Here is a 21472-nt window from a genome sequence, read left to right as displayed (position 1 = left end):
TGAGAAGCTCTGCCATCCGGGGGGAGCTCAAAGTAAAGCCGCTGCTCCTCCACATCGAGAGGAGCCAGATGAGGTGGTTCGGGCATCTGGTCAGGATGCCATCCGAACGCCTCCCTAGGGAGGTGTTTAGAGCACGTCCAACCGGTAGGAGGCCACGGGGAAGACCCAGGACACATTGGAAAGACTATGTCTCCCGGCTTGCCTGGGAACGCCTCGGGATCCCCCGGGAAGAGCTGGACGAAGTGGCTGGGGGAGAGGAAAGTTTGGGCTTCCCTGCTTAGGCTGCTGCCCCCGCGACCCGACCTCGGATAAGCGGAAGAAGATGGATGGACATATCTGAATTCCCTTTCACACAGCAGCTGCCATGCCTCCAAAGCCAGCAAATCTGTGGGGTTGGATACCATACCTAAGCGGCGCATCTTTTTGGCAGACGCACATGCGTTTTTTGGGGACTTAGCTGCGAATACGGTAAACACTATCTGACCCTGAAGAGTGCGGAGGTGAAATGGGTGCATGGTTTTTGTCATCGCTCAACTGCTTGTAAGCGAAGGCGACAGTTTTTAGAGGACTTGGACGCTCTTAAAAAGTTTTCAATCAACATAACCTGGCATGAGAGAATGCCTTTAAGATTTCAGTCTGCAAAGTATGGAAACATAATAGTCGCGCGGTTTCAGTCCAAGTGGTATTTTCATCTAATCCTTTTGTCAAACGCCTCTGATGTCAGCATGGTAATGTTTTTCTGTAATTGTTGCGGTCGCATTATGTTATCAGCGCGTACGTAGCCTTGATACAAAGCGAGACAAATAACGCTGCTGTGGTTTCAGTCGGTAACCATTATTACTTTTGACGGTGCGTCAGTCGATACACGATACACGACCGCAAACCTCTCCTTCCGTCGAGTTGGAAAGGACTTCACAGAGGTGAAGCCACAGGAATGTCGCTCCGTCTAAAAGGTTATCTTATCAGAGTGGATGCATATGCGACGGAGCTTATATATATATATATATATGGAGGACGGTGGTTGTGTAGCAGAACATCTTCATTCAGCACTCCAGGGAGACAGACAGGAGCCCCACAGGGTTGTGTCCCTAGACACACACACATACACTGACATCAGATAGGCAGGGTCTTGGCGTGGTGCATCCCCTGCTGACATCACTTCCCACCCAACAGCAACAAACGGCCGGGTTGTTGGGAGAGTCCACTGGAATTGGGGGAGGGGGGCACGAGGGGTGGGTTGAGTCAAGCCCATGGAATCCATGATTCTTCTGAGCCGGGCTTTGTGTCGGAGGGGAAAACCAGCTACATCATCCCAGCCGGGCCTTTTGTTTACCTCCGCCTGGAAGAAACTCTCCATTGTTTTGCTTGATGTGCAGTGCGTTTCATCAGCAGGCACTAGAAGGTGAGAGCACTTAATGACTTAGCGAGCGAAGGGGGGGGGTGAACGGGGTCGACCTGCTGCTCTCCAACGTGCAGGGTGTGTGACTCACTTCCACCGTTTCTTACGTGCACTTGACTTCAGGATCCAGCTTCTTGGCCCCGAACGCTCCCTCCCGGAGTCATGAACAAAAGCGCCGCTCGCGTCATTCCGTCCAGTTGCACTTTGCACGGGGAGAGGGGTGGGCCGGGTTGATTCCGATGCCTGTGTTTGGAAACATCTGCTGCTCCCACCCAATGTCAGCTGGGATGGCCCTCAGCTTCCCCGCCACCCGGATAGACTTCATCCTGGGATTAATTCATCTTCATCATGATCAAAATGTCTTTTATCTCAAATCCCTTTGATTGGTTTAGAATATGCAACCTAACCATGTGACGCTAGGCCTGCGTTATCATCCACAACTAACAGAATTCTTGCTATCACATAAACCCGCTTCCGGAATTGGTACCCTATCGGTTCAAATGTGAACAGTACCCATCCCTATTTGCAATCATAAGTCAAAGTGACAAGCATATATTCAAGGGGGCATATTATGTTTGGAGATTGTCTTCGCTGACGGCCATAATGCAAATAATAAATAAAAAAACAAGCAAAGACACTGAATTAGGTGTGTTACTGTATGTGCTACTGCACCATCTGTTGGAGGAGTTTGCTCACTGCATGTGCTTCAGTGCTGCATCGCCCTTCTGTTTAGACCATGGGTGTCAAACTCTGGCCCACGGGCCAAATTTGGCCCGCCGTGTAATTTCATTTGGCCCTTGAGGCAATATCAAATTAACATTAGAGCTGGCCGCCGGTATTATACAACAACCGCATTCACCGCTAATACTCATACTTGCCAACACTCCCGATTTTCCCGGGAGTGCCCCTCCCGAAAATCTCCCGGGGCGACCAAGATTTCCACCCATTATTATTGGGGGCGTGCCTTAAAGGCACTGCCTTCAACGTCCTCTACAACCTGTCGTCACGTCCGCTTTTGCTCCACACAAACAGCGTGCCGGCCCAGTCACGTAATATATGCGGCTTTTACACACACATAAGTGAATGCAAGGCATACTTGATCAACCGCCATACAGGTCACACTGAGGGTGGACGTATAAACAACTTTAACACTGTTACAAATATGCGCCACACTGTGAATCCACACCAAACAAGAATGACAAACACATTTCAGGAGAACATCCGCACCGTAACAGAACATAAACACAACAGACCAAATTCCCCGAACCCCTTGCAGCACTAACTCTTCCGGGACGCTACAATATACACCCCCGCTACCACCAAGTTAATGTTGATATTTACCTCAGAAGGCTGTAAATAGAAAAGAGGCATTCAATGTTTTATTTTAAATTTTATTTAACATACCATTGATGTTTTTTCGTTTGTTTTTTGAAAGTTGATTTTGCACTATTAAGTTATATAAGCGTTGCTTGTTCCATATTCAGTGTTAAAGCAAATCAGTGTAGCAAACTGAGCAATAATTAACGTTTTATTCATGCACTTTCTCTTGCTACTTCAAGGCTGGAATGTTTGATTCATTCATTGTTATTTTATTTTCAAATTTATTATTAGCCTGTGTAAAAAGTTAATGTTGATATTTACCTCAGATGGCTGCAAATAGAAAAGAGGCATTTAATTTTTATTTAAATTTTATTTGATATGCCATTGATATTTTGAAATTATTATTATTATTATTTGAAACTCGATTTTGCATGTCACTATAAATTTATATAAGCCTTGCTTGTTCAATATTCAATGCAAAACTTGTTTGGGTCCCTATTAAAAGGTTAATTTGTTCAACCTTGGCCCGCAGCTTTGTTCAGTTTTAAATTTTGGCCCACTCTGTATTTGATTTTGACACCCCTGGTTTAGACTGAGCTTTCTACCCCTTCCGTCTTCTAACCGTCCATAGCGTTCCTACTTGTCCATCAGTGTGTGAATGTGTGTGTGTGAATGGGTGAATGTGGAAAATAGTGTCAAAGCGCTTTGAGTTCCTTAAAAAGGTAGAAAAGCGCTATACAAGTACGACCCATTTACCATTTGTATGGATTCTGCATTCATCACTCCAAGCAAGCAATTTTTATAATATAACTAAAACTAGTCACAAACCATCCCTTGTGTGATGTCTACAGAAGTGTTTTCATACAGATTTGTATCGTATTGTAATCAAGCTAGCGTCGTTAGCATTAGCTAATATGCTAACACGTTTACAAGTGTGGGTTAGTATTATTAACTTACGATGGCATTCTTTTTGTATCGTTTCAGTTTTGTAAATTCACCAAGATGTCACCATGGCGTTATTGAGTCCGTTTAGCTGTTTGGAGAGGTAGTCATGACGATGACTTTGGTTTTGTTTGATCAGCCGTTTTACTGCCGTGTTACAGGCACCGTTTGGAAACAATTAAGGTATGTAAATAAACATTTCCAAAATCTTTCTATGGAAATAACTTATTTCAAAACAAATATATCTGTTGCTTATAAGTTCGGTGTGGCTAATAAATTAATTTTTTCAGTGGGTGCGGCTAATATACCAGTGTGCTCTATAGTTAGGAAAAAACGGTATATGACTCTGAGGCTTTCGGCTGCAAAATTGGATTAAAAAATTAGCATGCTAATGTTAGTAATGCAGTCTGAGATTGAGCCAATCAGTTGCCATGATACTGATCAGCGCGGGCTGATTATTTTGACCTTGTCTAGTGGTCAATTGCTTGTATTCCGACACGTGATTTCTTCCTGGAAGTGAAAACCAGTGTTGGTCAAACAAGCCAAGATGGCTGTTGTACAGTAAGCAGCGCAGATACGAGCAAAAAATCCAACTGTGCAATGGAATAGATCCCTATACTTCATCAAAAAAAGATTTGTAGAGCGATATCATGGATTTGTAGAGTGATATCATGGATTTGTAGAGTGATATCAAGGATTATATGTTGGTTGCGTTCCCAGACAGACGCCACTCTACACGAGAATACAAATGGAAACGAGGAAAATCACGGAGATCTACAACTTCTTTGTGTGTGGCTGGGTAAAGAAAATTGGTATCAAGACTCTCCCGGATAAATATGCATCCTTTTTGCTCGGGTAAGGTTGCATTTCATCATTTAACTTCGCGTCTACTTCTGTTTGTTGCTGTTGCACGCCGCGTTTACAAGTAGCGTGTTTTCCCCGTCTTTATCAAAATATAATACACATATATATATATTAGGGATGTCCAATAATGGCTTTTTGCCGATATCCGATATTCCGATATTGTCCAACTCTTTAATTACCGTTACCGATATCAACCGATACCGATATCAACCGATATATACAGTCGTGGAATTAACACATTATTATGCCTAATTTGGACAATAGTGCGGTGGGTTAGCGCACATTTTTAGGCGTACCGTTACGGAGCGGATAAAAGCGCCAATTTTTTTACAGGCCTTCTTTATGACCTACTGAAGGATTTTAGAAGGGTACTCAAACTTAAATATTGAAAATACCCATATAGTGCACAAAATTGTTTAAAAAATGTTATTCCGGAGTCATAAAAGGTATATTGCTGATAAATTGTTGTTTTTTTCCACTTAGGAAGGTAAATTTGCTTTTAATTGGGTCCAGTGATGGATAAACATTCAAAATGATGTCTAAAATGCATTACCAAGGCACCTGGTACAGGTACATCCTCCATAAAGTCCTGTACAGTATAGGCGGAATTAAGAAAAAAGCTGAAAAAATGTCATGTTCTGCATGTAGTGTGGGTAAAGACATTCTCTATTCATTTTGTAATTAGAATTAATCATGAAGTTGTTCATAATCGCAACTACTGTTTCAATATACATTCACAACACCAGATGGCGATATATAAACTAGCCTGCATGATCACAATAAGTTCCAGCCTGATCACATGATCACATGATCACTGTGCAGTTCAGCATCACACAGAGCTGCAATCAAGCAGGTGTTCATCAGGTAAATATAACAATAATAATGCTTTGAGAATGAGCTGTATGTTGCTTAACAAAGCATAAGGAAAGTTAAAAAGATTAGCTAGGCTACCTATTATATACCTGTTCTATGAGAAATCTGCCACAGCAGCCATGATTAAGCATGGCATGGATGTTCAGAGACAGGCTGTTCAATTTCTCAATCCAGGACAGATCCCTGTCACTGCATTTGATCAGCCTCTGTTTGCTCTGGCTAAGCTTGTACAATGGAAATGGCCGAACACCCATGGTGAAAGAGTTCATGTAGTTATGCTGGGAGGATTACACACAGAGATGGCTCTCTGGAATACACTTGGCGATCTCCTAGAGGGCTCTGGTTGGACGACAGCACTGATTGAAGCAGAAGTGGCATCAAGTGGCATGGCTGAGTCGTTTCTGAAAGCAGCACACCTAACACGAACCAGGCATGCACACCAGGTCACTGTCTTGACACTGCACAATCTACAACAGGAGGCTTTCAGGGTTAGTGCAGGCCCCAAAGATGAAGAGTCCTTCATGGCTTGGAGAAACAACATGCTGAAGAAGAGTCCGACGTTCATGTTCTGGGATCTGATCATGAGATATGAAACCCTCATTCTCATCTTCATAAGGGCACACAGAGAGCAGAATTTCCTACTGTATGTAGAAGTGCTTGAAGAACTGGCCCCTCTATTCTTTGCCTTGGACCATGTGAACTATTCAAGATGGTTGCCTGTCCATATCAGGGACATGAAGTCTTTGCCCGACTCTATCAAGGACGAGTTTGAGAAGAATTCTCACTGGGTTCTTTCAAAGACATCTAACAGGTTTTCTGCAATCCCACTGGACCAAGCTCATGAACAAGAGAACAAGAATGTGAAAGGTTCAGGTGGTGCGGTTGGCCTCACAGAAAATCCAACTGCCTTCAGAAGATGGATGCTCACAGGCCCAGAAATGGCAAGATTGATAAAGGAATTTGAAGAGGAATATCTCCAAGATGACAAAGAGAGCTTCCAGCACCATGAGCAGGGTCTTGGCACACAGAAGACATTCCAGAGACAGGTCAACAGTCTGTCAGATACCATAAGGCGTATGGGAAACCCTTTCCTGGATGTCTTCGAGGAACTTGTGACTCTTGATAGTCGCAACTGCGCAGATAAATTAGTCGCAAATACCATGCTCATCCTGGAGGACACAGGGAAGAGACAATATCAGGAGTTTGTCAAGAAGGTGCTTGATGAACGCACACAATCTATCCATGATCCGATTAAAAGGAATTCCTTGGCAGTCTTCAGGCAACCTAGACGCAAGACAATGTCTAAAGATGGGAAAAAGATTAAAGTGCTTCAGAACAACGTGGCACTCTTTGGCCAGCTATATGTAGCTATGCAGAGCCGTGAGAGTAATTTGGATGAATTCTTTACACATGAGGTGCAGTCCTTCCCTCCATCTCTCTCAGACTTTGGAAAACTTCATCTGACAGGCACCAAATCAGACCTGCTACAATGTCTTGAGCAGCCAGCACAATCAGAGCCACCCTCAACCTATGACTTCAAAGTCCTAGATGGGGCAGTAATTGTCCACTGCCTGCCCACTATTAGAGTGAGCACGTTTGATGCTTATGCAAATGAGGTTTTCATCCCCTACCTGCAGAAGCAGCTGCAGGATGCAAAACGATTGGATGTTGTATGGGACACGTACATCCCTGACAGCTTGAAGGAGTCCACCCGAGAAAAAAGAGGACGTGGTGTTCGCAGGAAAGTGTCAGGCCCGACAAAGTTGCCAGGCAACTGGATGGACTTTCTTCGCGACCCAATCAACAAGAAGGAGTTGTTTGATTTCTTGACATCCAAGATCCAAGAGTTCAGCTGGCCACCAACCAAAGCTGTGTATGTCACATCGGGGCAAGCGGTGTCAGGACAAGCTTTTGGTTCCACTAGCATGATGGACTGTTGCAACCATGAGGAGGCAGACACAAGGATAGTGGTCCATCTACAATGCGCATTGAAGGAGGGAGCAAAGACAGTTCTTGTGCGAACTGTGGACACTGATGTCATCGTGATCCTTGCTGGTTTATTTTATGATTTGGTGGTGCTTCAACCATTGACTGACATCTGGGTGGCTTTTGGCATGGGAAAAAGGTTCAGATATTACCACATAAACCACATCTGCAAAAGCCTGGGGGAACCCAAATCACAAGGTCTGCTTATGTTCCACGCATATTCAGGTTGTGACACAACATCTGCATTTAACGGAAAAGGCAAGAAGTCAGCTTGGAGGGCCTGGCAAGCCTATGATGCTGCTACAGAAACATTTATGTATCTGGCAAAGCATCCATTCCAGGAACTAAAAGTTGACTCTCAGCATTTCCAGACACTTGAGAGGCTGACTGTGATCCTGTACAACAGATCCAGTCCTTTGAACTCCATCAGTCAAACAAGGAAGGAACTCTTCTGTCAAGACAGTCGGCCGATGGAGAGATTACCTCCCACGCAGGATGCCCTACTCCAGCATGTAAAACGGGCTGTGTTTCAGGCAGGAATCTGGGCAACCAGCACAGACACACAGCAAGTGATTCCTTCTCCAAAGGACTTTGGATGGACCAAGGACGAAACAGGGTCATGGGTTCCAGTTTGGATAACCATTCCCGAGGTCTCCATTGCCTGCAGAGAGCTGATAAAATGCTCATGTAAAGGTGACTGTTCCAGCTGTAAATGCAGCAATGCTAATATTGACTGTTCTCCACTTTGCAAATGCAACTGCTGCAAATAGACACCAGGTACAGTTATGCACACCAATACACCAAGTTTCCACATTATGATGCATGTCAATTTGTTTAAATTGTGACAACAATTGTTTTCTTGCCTGTTTCACGTGCAGATTACTTCATAGTGTAGTAAGAAGAGTCATCCAGGCCATTGGTCCTCAGCCCCCATGCTGATCATGTGCACCAGCTGACTTGCCCCTTTAATTTATTTTTGGCCTCAATCAGAGTTCTAACATTATAATTGCATTAAAGGTTTTATGGATAATACTTCATGTGCTGGGTCTTGAATCATCATCTGAAAATGATACTTTTTGCTATTTCCGTCCATAATGAGGCCTTATTTGAAAGCCAAATGGTTCATAATGGAATCAAATATTGGCATTCTGGCTGTTCTGGGATGTGAAGACACTACCTGTAGACACCCTGTGCAAGTATGATGTAAAAACTAGCAGCAGGAGGACACATGACAAGAATTAGTCCTTTTTTAGTATAGGCGTTTTTTGCAGTTATTGATCAAAATAACTTATGTGCACTATAAAGGTATTTTCAATATTTAAGTTTGAGTACCCTTCTAAAATCCTTCAGTAGGTCATAAAGAAGGCCCATAAAAAATTTGGCGCTTTTATCCGCTCCGTAACGGTAATGTCACTAAGCCACCAGACTACAACCAGGTATGGTGAAGATAAGGTACTTTAAAAAAAAAAAATTAATAAAATAAAATAAGATAAATAAATAGAAAACATTTTCTTGAATAAAAAAAGAAAGTAAAACAATATAAAAACAGTTACATTGAAACTAGTAATTAATGAAAATTAGTCAAATTAACTGTTAAAGGTTAGTACTATTAGTGGACCAGCAGCACGCACAATCATGTGTGCTTACGGACTGTATCCCTTGCAGACTGTATTGATATATATTGATATATAATGTAGGAACCAGAATATTAATAACAGAAAGAAACAACCCTTTTGTGTGAATGAGTGTAAATGAGTGTAAAAAAAACCCCCCAAAAAAACAAAAAAAAAACAAAACAAAAAAACGATACCGATAATAAAAAAAACGATACCGATAATTTCCAATATTACATTTTAACGCATTTATCGGCCGATAATATCGGCAGGCCGATATTATCGGACATCTCTAATATATATATATATATATATATATATATATATATATATATATATATATATATATATATATATATATATATATATATATATATATATATATATATATATATATAATAATAACACAATATCAAAATTGTGTATGTGCTGAAAAATTCATTTATGATTGCTTCCTTTGGTAAAAGCTTAACTCTTTTAAGTTTTACTGACATTTGCTTTCTTTTATTTAGACTCGCCGACTTTTCGAAACACTCGTAGCAGACATCCATCCATCCATCCATTTTCTACCGCTTGTCCCTTTTGGGGTCGCGGGGGGTGCTGGAGCCTATCTCAGCTGCATTCGGGCGGAAGGCGGGGTACACCCTGGACGAGTCGCCACCTCATCGCAGGGCTCGTAGCAGACATGTGTTAAATAAATACAAATAATATTAAAGAAATACTTAAATGGGAAAGAATAAACATTAAAAGTTTATCGAAATGATCCCTGCAAACTCGTGCATTGTTCGACTTTGCTCGCTCTCGACTGGAGTGCGTGCTGCTTTTCTTGTCGTTTCGTAAAATCTTGCACTCTTCCTCCCTTTTTGATTGCCTCTCGAGGAACTCTGAAGAAACTTTTAATCCTTTCGCTATTTGAACGATACGTACATCCGAAAACCCAAGCAGAGTGCATTTTTTCTTCGAGAAAGGCTAAATGGCGCCAAGTATCCATTGAAAAAACAGAGTTAGCGTGACTACCATGTGTATTCATTGGGTGGGACGTGACTGTGGAGGGGGGCGTGGTCGGCGCGCCTCCTGCGGGAAGGGAGTGTGTATGGCCGGCTTCGAAGCCCAGCTGGCAGGTGAGTAGATTGCCCAGCTGGGGCTGGTTATCTAATCACCTGTCGCCTTTATCAGCAGCGTCCGAGGAACGGATGGAAAACCCACACGAGCAAGAAGGAGGAAGCATCTGGCGACACAGCCCTAAACACTATAACATCCATCCATTTTCTACCGCTTATTCCCTTCGGGGTCGCGGGGGGCGCTGGAGCCTATCTCAGCTACAATCGGGCGGAAGGCGGGGTACACCCTGGACAAGTTGCCACCTCATCGCAGTAAACACTATAACATATAAGAATAAAGACTTGCTCAAACCTGTATCTCGGGCTCACGAAAGTTCTGCCGGTCCCAGGAGAACCCACCACGCAGGAGACGTTCACAGTGACGTCAGTAACATTTCAGCAATACTATAGGACAGGGGTGTCCAAAGTGCGGCCCGGGGGCCATTTGCGGCCCGCAGCTAATTGTTTACCGGCCCGCCACACATTCTGGAAATGCTATTGCAAAAATCAAAAAAACATTAAAAAAGTGGAATGAGGTGAAATCTAACTAGAAAAAGTTGCAATGTTGACACAAAGCTGCCATGCAGGCTGTCTATCTTTATTTTCCTTTTTTTGCCATTGCTCAAAGAAAAAAAAAGGCAAAAAATCTATGTTATAATGAATTATTGACTTATCCAAGGCTCCAATTACTTCAAATATTTCACATTAAAATGTTTTATGTGGGAAAAATATTGCATATATTGTGTGGTTGCCATATAAAAACATCAAAGTTTTCTTTCAATCAATCAATCAATGTTTATTTATATAGCCCTAAATCACAAGTGTCTTTCTTTGACAAAAGAGCATAAAACAAACAAAAATAATAGTTCAAACGTAAAATCGACAGATATATCTAAAGTTGATCTCGTAACTTAAGTCTTGAAAGTAAAACAAATAATAATAAAACTGTATCACTTTATGAGTGGGGGACCTTTTGGATCCCAAAGATATTTAGTGGGATTGTATTTATCTTTTCACTGTGATTAATCAAATATAATAATGAAAATAAAATCAATGGTGTCCTGCATTATTGATCTTTTCAGGGCCTCCAATTACTTCACAATTGTCCAAATACTGCATATTTCAGTTTTACTATAAAAACAACAACAAAGTTGTCTTTGGCAGAAAAGGCATAAGGCTTTTTTTTTTTTTTTTTTTTTACTTTATATCAACCTGAAGTTGATATACAGATTTATTGTAAGCGTTAAATAAAAATAAAAAATATATAATTTGACTTGTTTTTAACATTTTAATGACTGAGACCCTTTATGGGCCCCAGGAGCCCTAAAGGTAAAAAAAAAAAAATCTATATATTTTGTTATGGTTTGAAAATAAAAAATATCAAAATGGCCCCCGCATGCTTTCATTTTTCCGTGTGCGGCCCTCAGTGGAAAAAGTTTGGACACCCCTGCTATAGGATATTGGTATTTTTTTAGTTAAAAATGCTTAATTTAGGGCAGAATTATGTAGAACAGGGGTCACCAACCTTTTTGAAACCAAGAGCTACTTCTTGGGTACTGATTAATGCGAAGGGCTACCAGTTTCAAAACACTTAAATAAATTGCCAGAAATAGCCAATTTGCCCAATTTACCTTTAACTCTATGTTATTATTAATAATTAATGATATTTACACTTAATTGAACGGTTTAAAAGAGGAGAAAACACGAAAAAAAATTACAATTAAATTTTGAAACATAGTTTATCTTCAATTTCGACTCTTTAAAATTCAAAATTCAACCGAAAAAAAGAAGAGAAAAACTAGCTAATTTGAATCATTTTGAAAAAATTAAAAAAAGAATTTATGGAACATCATTAGTAATTTTTCCTGATTAAGATTAATTTTAGAATTTTGATGACATGTTTTAAATAGGTTAAAATCCAATCTGCACTTTGTTAGAATATATAACAAATTGGACCAAGCTATATTTCTAACAAAGACAAATCATTATTTCTTCTAGATTTTCCAGAACAAAAATTTTAAAAGAAATTCAAAAGACTTTGAAAGAAGATTTAAATTTGATTCTACAGATTTTCTAGATTTGCCAGAATAATTTTTTTGAATTTTAATCATAATAAGTTTGAAGAAATATTTCACAAATATTCTTCGTCGAAAAAACAGAAGCTAAAATGAAGAATTAAATTAAAATGTATTTATTATTCTTTACAATAAAAAAAATAAATGTACTTGAACATTGATTTAAATTGTCAGGAAAGAAGAGGAAGGAATTTAAAAGGTAAAAAGGTATATGTGTTTAAAAATCCTAAAATCATTTTAAGGTTGTATTTTTTCTCTAAAATTGTCTTTCTGAAAGTTATAAGAAGCAAAGTAAAAAAAATTATGAATTTATTTAAACAAGTGAAGACCAAGTCTTTAAAATATTTTCTTGGATTTTCAAATTCTATTTGAGTTTTGTCTCTCTTAGAATTAAAAATGTCGGGCAAAGCGAGACCAGCTTGCTAGTAAATAAATAACATTTAAAAAATAGAGGCAGCTCACTGGTAAGTGCTGCTATTTGAGCTATTTTTAGAACAGGCCAGCGGGCTACTCATCTGGTCCTTACGGGCTACCTGGTGCCCGCGGGCACCGCGTTGGTGACCCCTGATGTAAAATATACTATGTTAATTCATACAAAAAGCTACGATGTGGATGTTGTTTCCAGATAGTTTAGCATATATTGATAGACATACAGTATATTGCATTGTTTGTCGTTCCTTCAATGTACAAAATGTATCAAAGTGGGCCCCTCATCCTTCATTTATTATGGAAAAAGTTTGCACACCCCTTCACTAAACTATCAAAACTCTGCCTTGAGTGTTTTAGATGTTTTCTTTGAGGTGTTAAAAGTTGCAAGTGAGTTCTGTTGATGCTCTGAATCAACTATGAAAAGTCTTTGTTGAAGACAGCGGTCATTGAACTACAATAATAAATCAGTCAAAAGTTGAAAAGTGGAGGGCACCTTAGATGAACTCCAATCTTCTAGCTGCCCTCAGACGACCTGAATTGCATACAATTTAAAATCAAACGCTGACAACAAGAAACCCGCATTGTATGACATTTTATCTTACTTTACAACAATACTGTACACTTTTGTGTGTGTGTGTGGGTGTGGGTGAGGACAGGACGACCCCGGGCGCTATGAAACCAAGCAGCGTGGGAGCGAAAGGGGCGGAGGGCGCCAGCGAGAGATAAGCGTTTCCTCCAGCAGGGAAGGGATGAATCATGGAAGGAGGAAGACGATGAGACAGGACGCCGGGCGGGTGAGAGCGAGTGTTTTGACTCGCTCTGAAATTAAATGATCAGTGTTATTAAACACAACACAAGCAAAGCAAAAGGTCCGTCCAATCACTTCTATCAGAATGACCTCATCGCCCCCGAAAACCCGCCAAGGCGATGACAGCACGGTTTCTGGCTCGGTCCATTCCGCTTTCATGCGACCACAGACCGGATCCGGGGGTCAAGTCTGGGAGATTCTGCTGATGTCATGAATGGACCCGCCCTGCACTGTGTGTGTCTGAGTGTTTTTATCCTCCCTTATCCCTTTGTCTGTTTCCATGGCGATGGGTTTACCTTTGTTAGCACTGTGTGCCTCGGCGCTGACAACGCATGACTGACAAAAGTCAAGGCGCGGTTGCCTCTCTCCACAAAGTTCTGACACTTGAGGCGAGTCGGAGGACTGAATGTGTCGAGGGAGGTGGGTACGTAACGTGAGAGACGAGAGGAAGCAGGGGAGCAAGGAGGAAGTAGCGAGGGATAAGCGGATGCGGGGGACGAGTAGGGGTTTGCGTGCTGGCAGTGTTCTGCTTTCAGCGAGCGTGTTCACTTTCAAGTGGAGAGGTATGATACGTGCTTTTTAAACCCAGACAGCTTTTGCAACGGCGACACTCGTGCTCTTTGCAGCTCTGTGGCCAACTTGAGTTTTTTTTCCCCTGTTCGTCTCGCTGAAGCAGCACGCAATCACCTGTCACGACACGGTCTAGAAAGTTTATGAAAACATGTACAAAAAAAAACATCTCCAATGTTTTTGTGAAAACCAACGTTTGAATCTCTTTATAGTCAGTTACAAAAACACATTCATTTGGTTAACTGATGAATCACATTAGCTTGTGATGACGAAAGTTACATCACCAAAATCAACCGTTGTTTTAAAGGCCTACTGAAATGAATTTTTTTTATCTAAACGGGGATAGCAGATGCATTCTGTGTGTCATACTTGATCATTTCGCGATATTGCCATATTTTTGCTGAAAGGATTTAGTAGAGAACATCGACGATAAAGGTCGCAACTTTTGGTCTCTGATAAAAAAAAAGCCTTGCCTATACCGGAAGTAGCGTGACGTCACCGGAGGAAGGAATCCTCACATTTCCCCATTGTTTACAATGCAGCGAGAGAGATTCAGACCGAGAAAGCGACGATTACCCAATTCATTTGAGCGAGGATGAAAGATTCGTGGATGAGGAAAGTGAGAGTGAAGGACTACAGTGCAGTGCAAGACGTATCTTTTTTTTCGCTCTGACCGTAACTTAGGTACAAGGGTTCATTGGATTCCACACTTTCTCCTTTTTCTATTGTGGATCACGGATTTGTATTTTAAACCACCTCGGATACTATATCCTCTTGAAAATGAGAGTCGAGCACGCGAAATGGACATTTAAAGTGACTTTTATCTCCACGACAATACATCGGTGACACACTTAGCTACTGAGCTAACGTGATAGCATCGGGCTTAACTGCAGATAGAAACAAAAGAAATAAACCCCTGACTGGAAGGATAGACAGAAAATCAACAATACTATTAAACCATGGACCTGTAACTACACGGTTAATGCTCTCCAGCCTGGCGAAGCTTAACAATGCTGTTGCTAACGACGACATTGAAGCTAACTTAGCAACGGGACCTCACAGAGCTAAACATTAGCGCTTCACCTACGCCAGCCAGCCCTCATCTGCTCATCAACACCCGTGCTTACCTGCATTCCAGCGATCGACGGAAGGACGAAGGACTTCACCCGATCATCCATGCGGTCGGCGGCTAGCGTCGGCTAGGGCGTCTGCTATCCAAGTCAAAGTCCTCCTGGTTGTGTTGCTACAGCCAGCCGCTAATACACCGATCCCACCGACAACTTTCTTCTTTGCAGTCTTCATTGTTCATTAAACAAATTGCAAAAGATTCACCAACACAGATGTCCAGAATACTGTGGAATTTTGAGATGAAAACAGAGCTTTTTTGTATTGGATTCAATGGTGTACCAATACTTCCGTTTCAACCATTGACGTCACGCGCATACGTCATCATATATAGACGTTTTCAACCGGAAGTTTAGCGGGAAATTTAAAATTGCACTTTATAAGTTAACCCGGCCGTATTGGCATGTGTTGCAATGTTAAGATTTCATCATTGATATATAAACTATCAGACTGCGTGGTCGCTAGTAGTGGCTTTCAGTAGGCCTTTAAGCGAAGAAGAATCCCAGCTGGCACAAGACATTGAAACAACGTTGAGAACTTCTTGAACTAGGTCCTGACGTTGAACAAATCAAACTTAATGTTGGAACAATATGCTTTTTGCCGACGTTTAATCAATGTTGGGTTCTGACGTTGATTTGGCCATTGAAATTTGGTCATTTCCCAACCAATACTCCACAACACAAATACAACATTTAAACATTATCCTTTTCGACGACGTTTAATCAATGTCAGGTTGTGATGTTGATTTGACCATTGAAATTTGGTCAATCAGGGTCCAGCCTTAGACTGATACTTTTTTTACTCTTCCCCCTTTCCCAATGTCACCTTTTTCCCACCTTTTTTAAGGAGCGCTGTAAGTGGCTGATCCGTTGGCGGTCCCGTCTTGTCCCCTTGTAACGTTTGTCTGTTCTTAGTGGGACTGTGCCAAAAATGAAATTTCAGTTCTTATGTGCATTGTACATGTTAAAGAATGGACAACAATAAAGCATCTTGAATCTTGATTTCCCAACCAACAACCTGGATCAAATGTTACCATGAATTGATTAACAAGTTGAAAAACTTATTCGGGTGTTACCATTTAGTGGTCAATTGTACGGAATATGTACTGTACTGTGCAATCTACTAATAAAAGTTTCAATCAATCAATCAAAAAGACATCAACGTTGTCTCAATTTACGAATACAACTATTTTGCAATGTTGTTTCAAAGTTACTTTTAAAGGACATGTATAATCAACGTTGTACCTAATCAACGTACCAATGTCTTGTGCCTGCTGGGATAAATGTGACCAACATTTATAAAAACACATGCAATAGGTTAAACGACGACCCTTAATTGTCTTCAATGTTTACGAAAATTCCGGTGATTGCAAGAAGTATTTAGTTGTTTACAAAAAAAAATATGCTATAATGTCTTGTAGCCTTCCTCTGGAGGCTACAATACATCATATTACTTTCATTTGTTTTCAAGTAAGAAAACCTCTTATTTTCAAGGTGTAGCGGCTATGACATTGCTGTGGCGATGCACCACATTCAGTTACATTGAGGGGAAACCCTGCGTTAGCTTCATAGGCCCTGTTTACACTGCACACCAAATCGGATTATTTTGCCATCAAGCGACACAGATCTGATTTTTTTTTTTACCAGTCTAAACGCTCCAAATTGCTTAAAATCGGATCTTTTTGCATAAGATTCAGGCCACATCAGGAGGTCGCCCAAAATCCGATTGGAATCTGATCTTTTGAAATGTGACTTTAGTCTACAGTACGGCAATGCGACCCGAAATAACCTGCAAGTAATAGGCTATATGTAATATATGAGTATATATTCTGATTCCGAAGAAATAGCGATTGTTAAAGGACCGGAATTGACGCTGTGGCACTTTCCCTTACATTACGTAAGTTGTTTACGTACACTACCGTTCAAAAGTTTGGGGTCACCCAAACAATTTTGTGGAATAGCCTTCATTTCTAAGAACAAGAATAGACTGTCGAGTTTCAGATGAAAGTTCTCTTTTTCTGGCCATTTTGAGCGTTTAATTGACCCCACAAATGTGATGCTCCAGAAACTCAATCTGCTCAAAGGAAGGCCAGTTTTGTAGCTTCTGTAACTGTTTTCTGATGTGAGGACATGATTGCTCAAGGGTTTTCTAATCATCAATTAGACTTCTGAGCCAATGAGCAAACACATTGTACCATTAGAACACTGGAGTGATAGTTGCTGGAAATGGGCCTCTATACACCTATGTAGATATTGCACCAAAAACCAGACATTTGCAGCTAGAATAGTCATTTACCACATTAGCAATGTATAAAGTGTATTTCTTTAAAGTTAAGACTAGTTTAAAGTTATCTTCATTGAAAAGTACAGTGCTTTTCCTTAAAAAATAAGGACATTTCAATGTGACCCCAAACTTTTGAACGGTAGTGTAAGTGAGTTGAAAATTAAGCTAACGTAGATCCACGCTGATGTTCGTGCATCCTCTACTTAAAAGCCATAAAAAGATTACTAATACTACCACCGTATTTTTACGAGCATAAGTCGCTCCGGAGTATAAGTCGCACCGGGCGAAAATGCATAATAAAGAAGGAAAAAAACATATATAAGTCGCACTGGAGTTTAAGTCGCATTTTTGGGGGAAATGTATTTGATAAAAGCCAACACCAAGAATAGACATTTGAAAGGCAATTTAAAATAAATAAAGAATAGTGAACAACAGGCTGAATAAGTGTACGTTATATGAGGCATAAATAACCAACTGAGAACGTGCCTGGTATGTTAACGTAACATATTATGGTAAGAGTCATTCAAATAACTATAACATATAGAACATGCTATACGTTTACCAAACAATCTGTCACTCCTAATCGCTAAATCCCATGAAATATTATACGTCTAGTCTCTTACGTGAATGAGATCAATAATATTATTTGATATTTTACGCTAATGTGTTGTTAATTTCACACATAAGTCGCTCCTGAGTATAAGTCGCACCCCCGGCCAAACTATGAAAAAAACTGTGACTTATAGTCCGAAAAATACGGTACTACTCCCTTATATATGACACTATATATATCCATCCATCCATCCATCCATTTTCCACCGCTTATTCCCTTCGGGGTCACGGGGGGCGCTGGAGCCTATCTCAGCTACAATCGGGCGGAAGGCGGGGTACACCCTGGACAAGTCGCCACCTCATCGCAGAGCTATATATATCTATTCACACATTATTTTACTTTAACTGATTTGTACGTTAAAAAAAAAACCCACTAATTTTTAAAGGTGTGGTGACTTCTTTTTTATTTTGTAGTAGTAGTAGCAACTTCCTTGTCCATTTACGGAATCCGGTCAACTTCCTTTGTTTTCACTTTAATGAACTACGCGTGCAAGATACGTCGGGGCCACATTGGAGCCTGTACGCATTAATACTGGAGTCTGATAAAGATCACATTTTACTTGCATTGCAAACAGTCCGCTGGAAAAATCTGATTTAGAAAAAAATCCGATTTGGAACACTTTGGCTTGCAGTTTGAAACGCAGTCATTGACTTTTAAATTGTCACCAAAGTTCGGTAAGTTGATTGAGGACTAAGTTGTCTTTGATTTTGGAGTGCTTCTCTTTGTCAAGGTGTAATGATAAGTGTGACCAGTAGATGGCAGTCACACATAAGAGATACGTGTAAACTGCAATATGATGGCAGTAAACAACACCAAAACTTTAAATGTTCCATTGAGAATATAGAACATTACACACGGTGCTAAAAAAGCTGTCAAAATGTTTTTAGTACGCTATAGGACACATGAAAAGTTCACCTTTCACAAACCAGCTTCCTCTTTTTATTTTTTAATTTTTTATTTATATTCATTCTGGGTGTATATTTACTATCTGCCTATGTTGAGAAGAAAGTGATGTAATAATTATTTTCCATTTGTGACTGTACCTTTAATTTATGTAGGACCTGGGGGGTGGAGGGGGTTTGTGTGTATGGGGTATGTGTTGGGTTGCTGTTCTTGGAAGTGGGTGGGAAAAAAAAAGGGAAAATGTGATTACTGTTCTATTGTATATTGCAATACCTGTCAAATTCAATAAAAACACTCATTAAAAAATAAAAATGTTTTTAGTACGACTTTGGTAAGCTATGAAGCCGCACCGCTTGATGGATTGTCGCCGCGTTAATCATACGAGTATTATTATGGTGCGTGTGTATAAGGACCGCAAAATGGCATCTATTAGCAGACATATTACCTGGTGTTTTGTTTCGCAATATTTTGCAAAACCAACTTTTCACACCTTCTGGTACCTGTTGATGTGTATTTGGGATCTGCATAAGTCCTGAAAATGTGTCCGCAATTGTAGTCAATGGTCGATAAGCTTCTTCTTTTTCTCTATCTTCTTATGTGGCATTCATCTTCCCCTGTGCCATTTCTAATATGAAGTAGTGTAAAGTTCTTACTTAAATCTGTCAGTAGACTAGCTATCAAAGCTCTAAAAACTGTAGTGGGTTTAAATAATTCACCCACGGAATTTGTTATTAGAGGGTTCCGGGCAGACAGTTTTTCACGGGACACATTACCGGCGTTAATGTTGCATTATTGAGCCACGGATGAGAAGATGCTGCTCCATTATTGATTGAAGTAAAGTCTGAATGTCATTTAAACAGTTAGCTCCATCTTTTGACACTTCTTCCACTCCCGTCCTTTCACGCTACACCGCTACAACATAGATGGCGGGGGGAAGACGCCGTCGAAGGTGAGTCACGTAGGTAAGACAGCCCACAAAACGGCGCATCTTGAAGAGACGCTCAGAAAGCTACTTGAAGATGATCTTTAAAACATCATCCAGTGTTTCCCACACATTCATTTATTTGTGGCGGCCCGCCACGAAAGAATTACGTCCGCCACAAAAAAAAAACAAAAAAAAATTTAAAATTTAAAATTAAAAATTTTATATATAAAAAGTCCTCTCCAGCTTCTCAGGCAAATCATATAGTTGATGTAGATGCCCATGATTTACTTTACAAAAGAGAAGTGTAGGATACTTCTCTTGTTGCCTTATTTGTATTTGACTTTATTAAATGTATTTATATTAGAAACACAACATGTGTATATAACAAAGGGTGCAAAGTCTGCAGGCAGTAGGAAACACATGGTTAAGTGTAGGGAGTAAAACTGATGGCAGTCTAAAGTTCAAGATTTTTGGAGCTCTTCGTTCAGTGGATCAGATGTTTGATGAAGTTCTGTGTCTATCTACCACCACTACTGTTTTCTGTTTATTTGTTACTGACTGTGGCAGGACACCTCTGCCTCTGTTTCACTTTATGTTGCTGGTAAATAACATGGTTGTAGTAGTAGGCTAAAGTTAAATGATTTAGTATGCACTAATTAAAGGGGCAGAGCTTTGAGACATTTTAGCTTTTATATTTTATAAGATATATTTTTTGTAAGAACCACTATTAATAAATATATTTCAGTGAATAACTTATTGTTCAAATCTGTATATAAATATATACATAAAGTGTTGTAATTATATTGTAAAATGGATGGATGGATGGACGTTTAAAACAAAACTTAATTAAATATTAATTAGTAAGTATACATTTTTTTAGCCTTTTTAGAGAAAATCAAATCATTGTAGTAAATTATGCAAATTACTCGATGATGTCATGGTGGCCACGCCCCCACCGCCACAGGTATCTTGGCAGTTTATGGGAAACACTGTCATCTATGCAACATTTTCACCAAAGAACCACCATTACATTTTATATAGACCACAAGATAGTGTTTTACATTTAGAAAAAAATCATAACATGACCCCTTTAATGTGCCCTATAATCCGGTGCGCCTTTTGTATGAAAAAAAAAAACCTGACTAGACCCGCTCATCGGCAGTGCTCTTTTTAATCCGGTGCGCCCTATGGTCCGAAAAATACGGTACATTAAATAAGTCAAGTACAGGATTAAAGTCTGGGTACTACATGTTCTCTGCGTAGATTATCAATTATTTTTTGTCAGGAGACAAACTTTTTTTTTTTTTACACATTCCCTGAATTGAAATCATAATGAGCACCTGACAATATTTATTTATTTATATCCTCATTACCAGCAAACGGAAGGGTTATGTCTGTATACTTGGTCCAGCTTTTTGATTAATTCGAGCAGAGCTACCACCCAGCTGTATCGTTTGGGAATGATAAAAGACGCTAAAACTGGAAGTCCCTTGCCGTTCAAAGATAGCCACCGAAAACGCCCGAGGACTCTAAATCAAACCTGGCAACTCTCCCGTTTTCCCTGGGAAGCTGCTGTATTGTGACCTTCTTTCCAGGTGCTGTATGTTTTCCTGTATTTTAGTAAATCCTCCCTCTTACTGATAG

The 21472-nt window shown here is 40.3% G+C and overlaps 1 protein-coding gene and 1 long non-coding RNA gene across 2 annotated transcripts in view; one reads left to right on the top strand and one right to left on the bottom strand.

The window, feature by feature from the left end:
* LOC133659032 (uncharacterized) overlaps nucleotides 1-21472 on the bottom strand; it is an 89732-nt gene that overhangs the window by 37478 nt on the left and 30782 nt on the right. The gene's annotated exons all lie outside the window — the stretch shown is intronic.
* LOC133659025 (uncharacterized) lies at nucleotides 5629-8784 on the top strand. The gene is made up of 2 exons (XM_062061643.1): nucleotides 5629-8161; nucleotides 8263-8784. The coding sequence occupies exon 1, from the start codon at nucleotides 5674-5676 to the stop codon at nucleotides 8152-8154; it is 2481 nt and encodes an 826-aa protein (XP_061917627.1). The 5' UTR covers nucleotides 5629-5673; the 3' UTR covers nucleotides 8155-8161; nucleotides 8263-8784.

The sequence above is a fragment of the Entelurus aequoreus genome, linkage group LG10 (genome assembly GCF_033978785.1).
Source record: "Entelurus aequoreus isolate RoL-2023_Sb linkage group LG10, RoL_Eaeq_v1.1, whole genome shotgun sequence".
In the NCBI taxonomy this organism is placed as follows: domain Eukaryota; kingdom Metazoa; phylum Chordata; class Actinopteri; order Syngnathiformes; family Syngnathidae; genus Entelurus; species Entelurus aequoreus.
Note: the sequence above shows the minus strand (reverse complement) of the source record. Positions and strands in the feature narration are given on the sequence as shown.

Bases quoted from the DNA above. Each gene is read 5' to 3' on its own strand.
- LOC133659025 (XM_062061643.1), top strand. From the start codon at position 5,674: ATGCTGGGAGGATTACACACAGAGATGGCTCTCTGGAATACACTTGGC.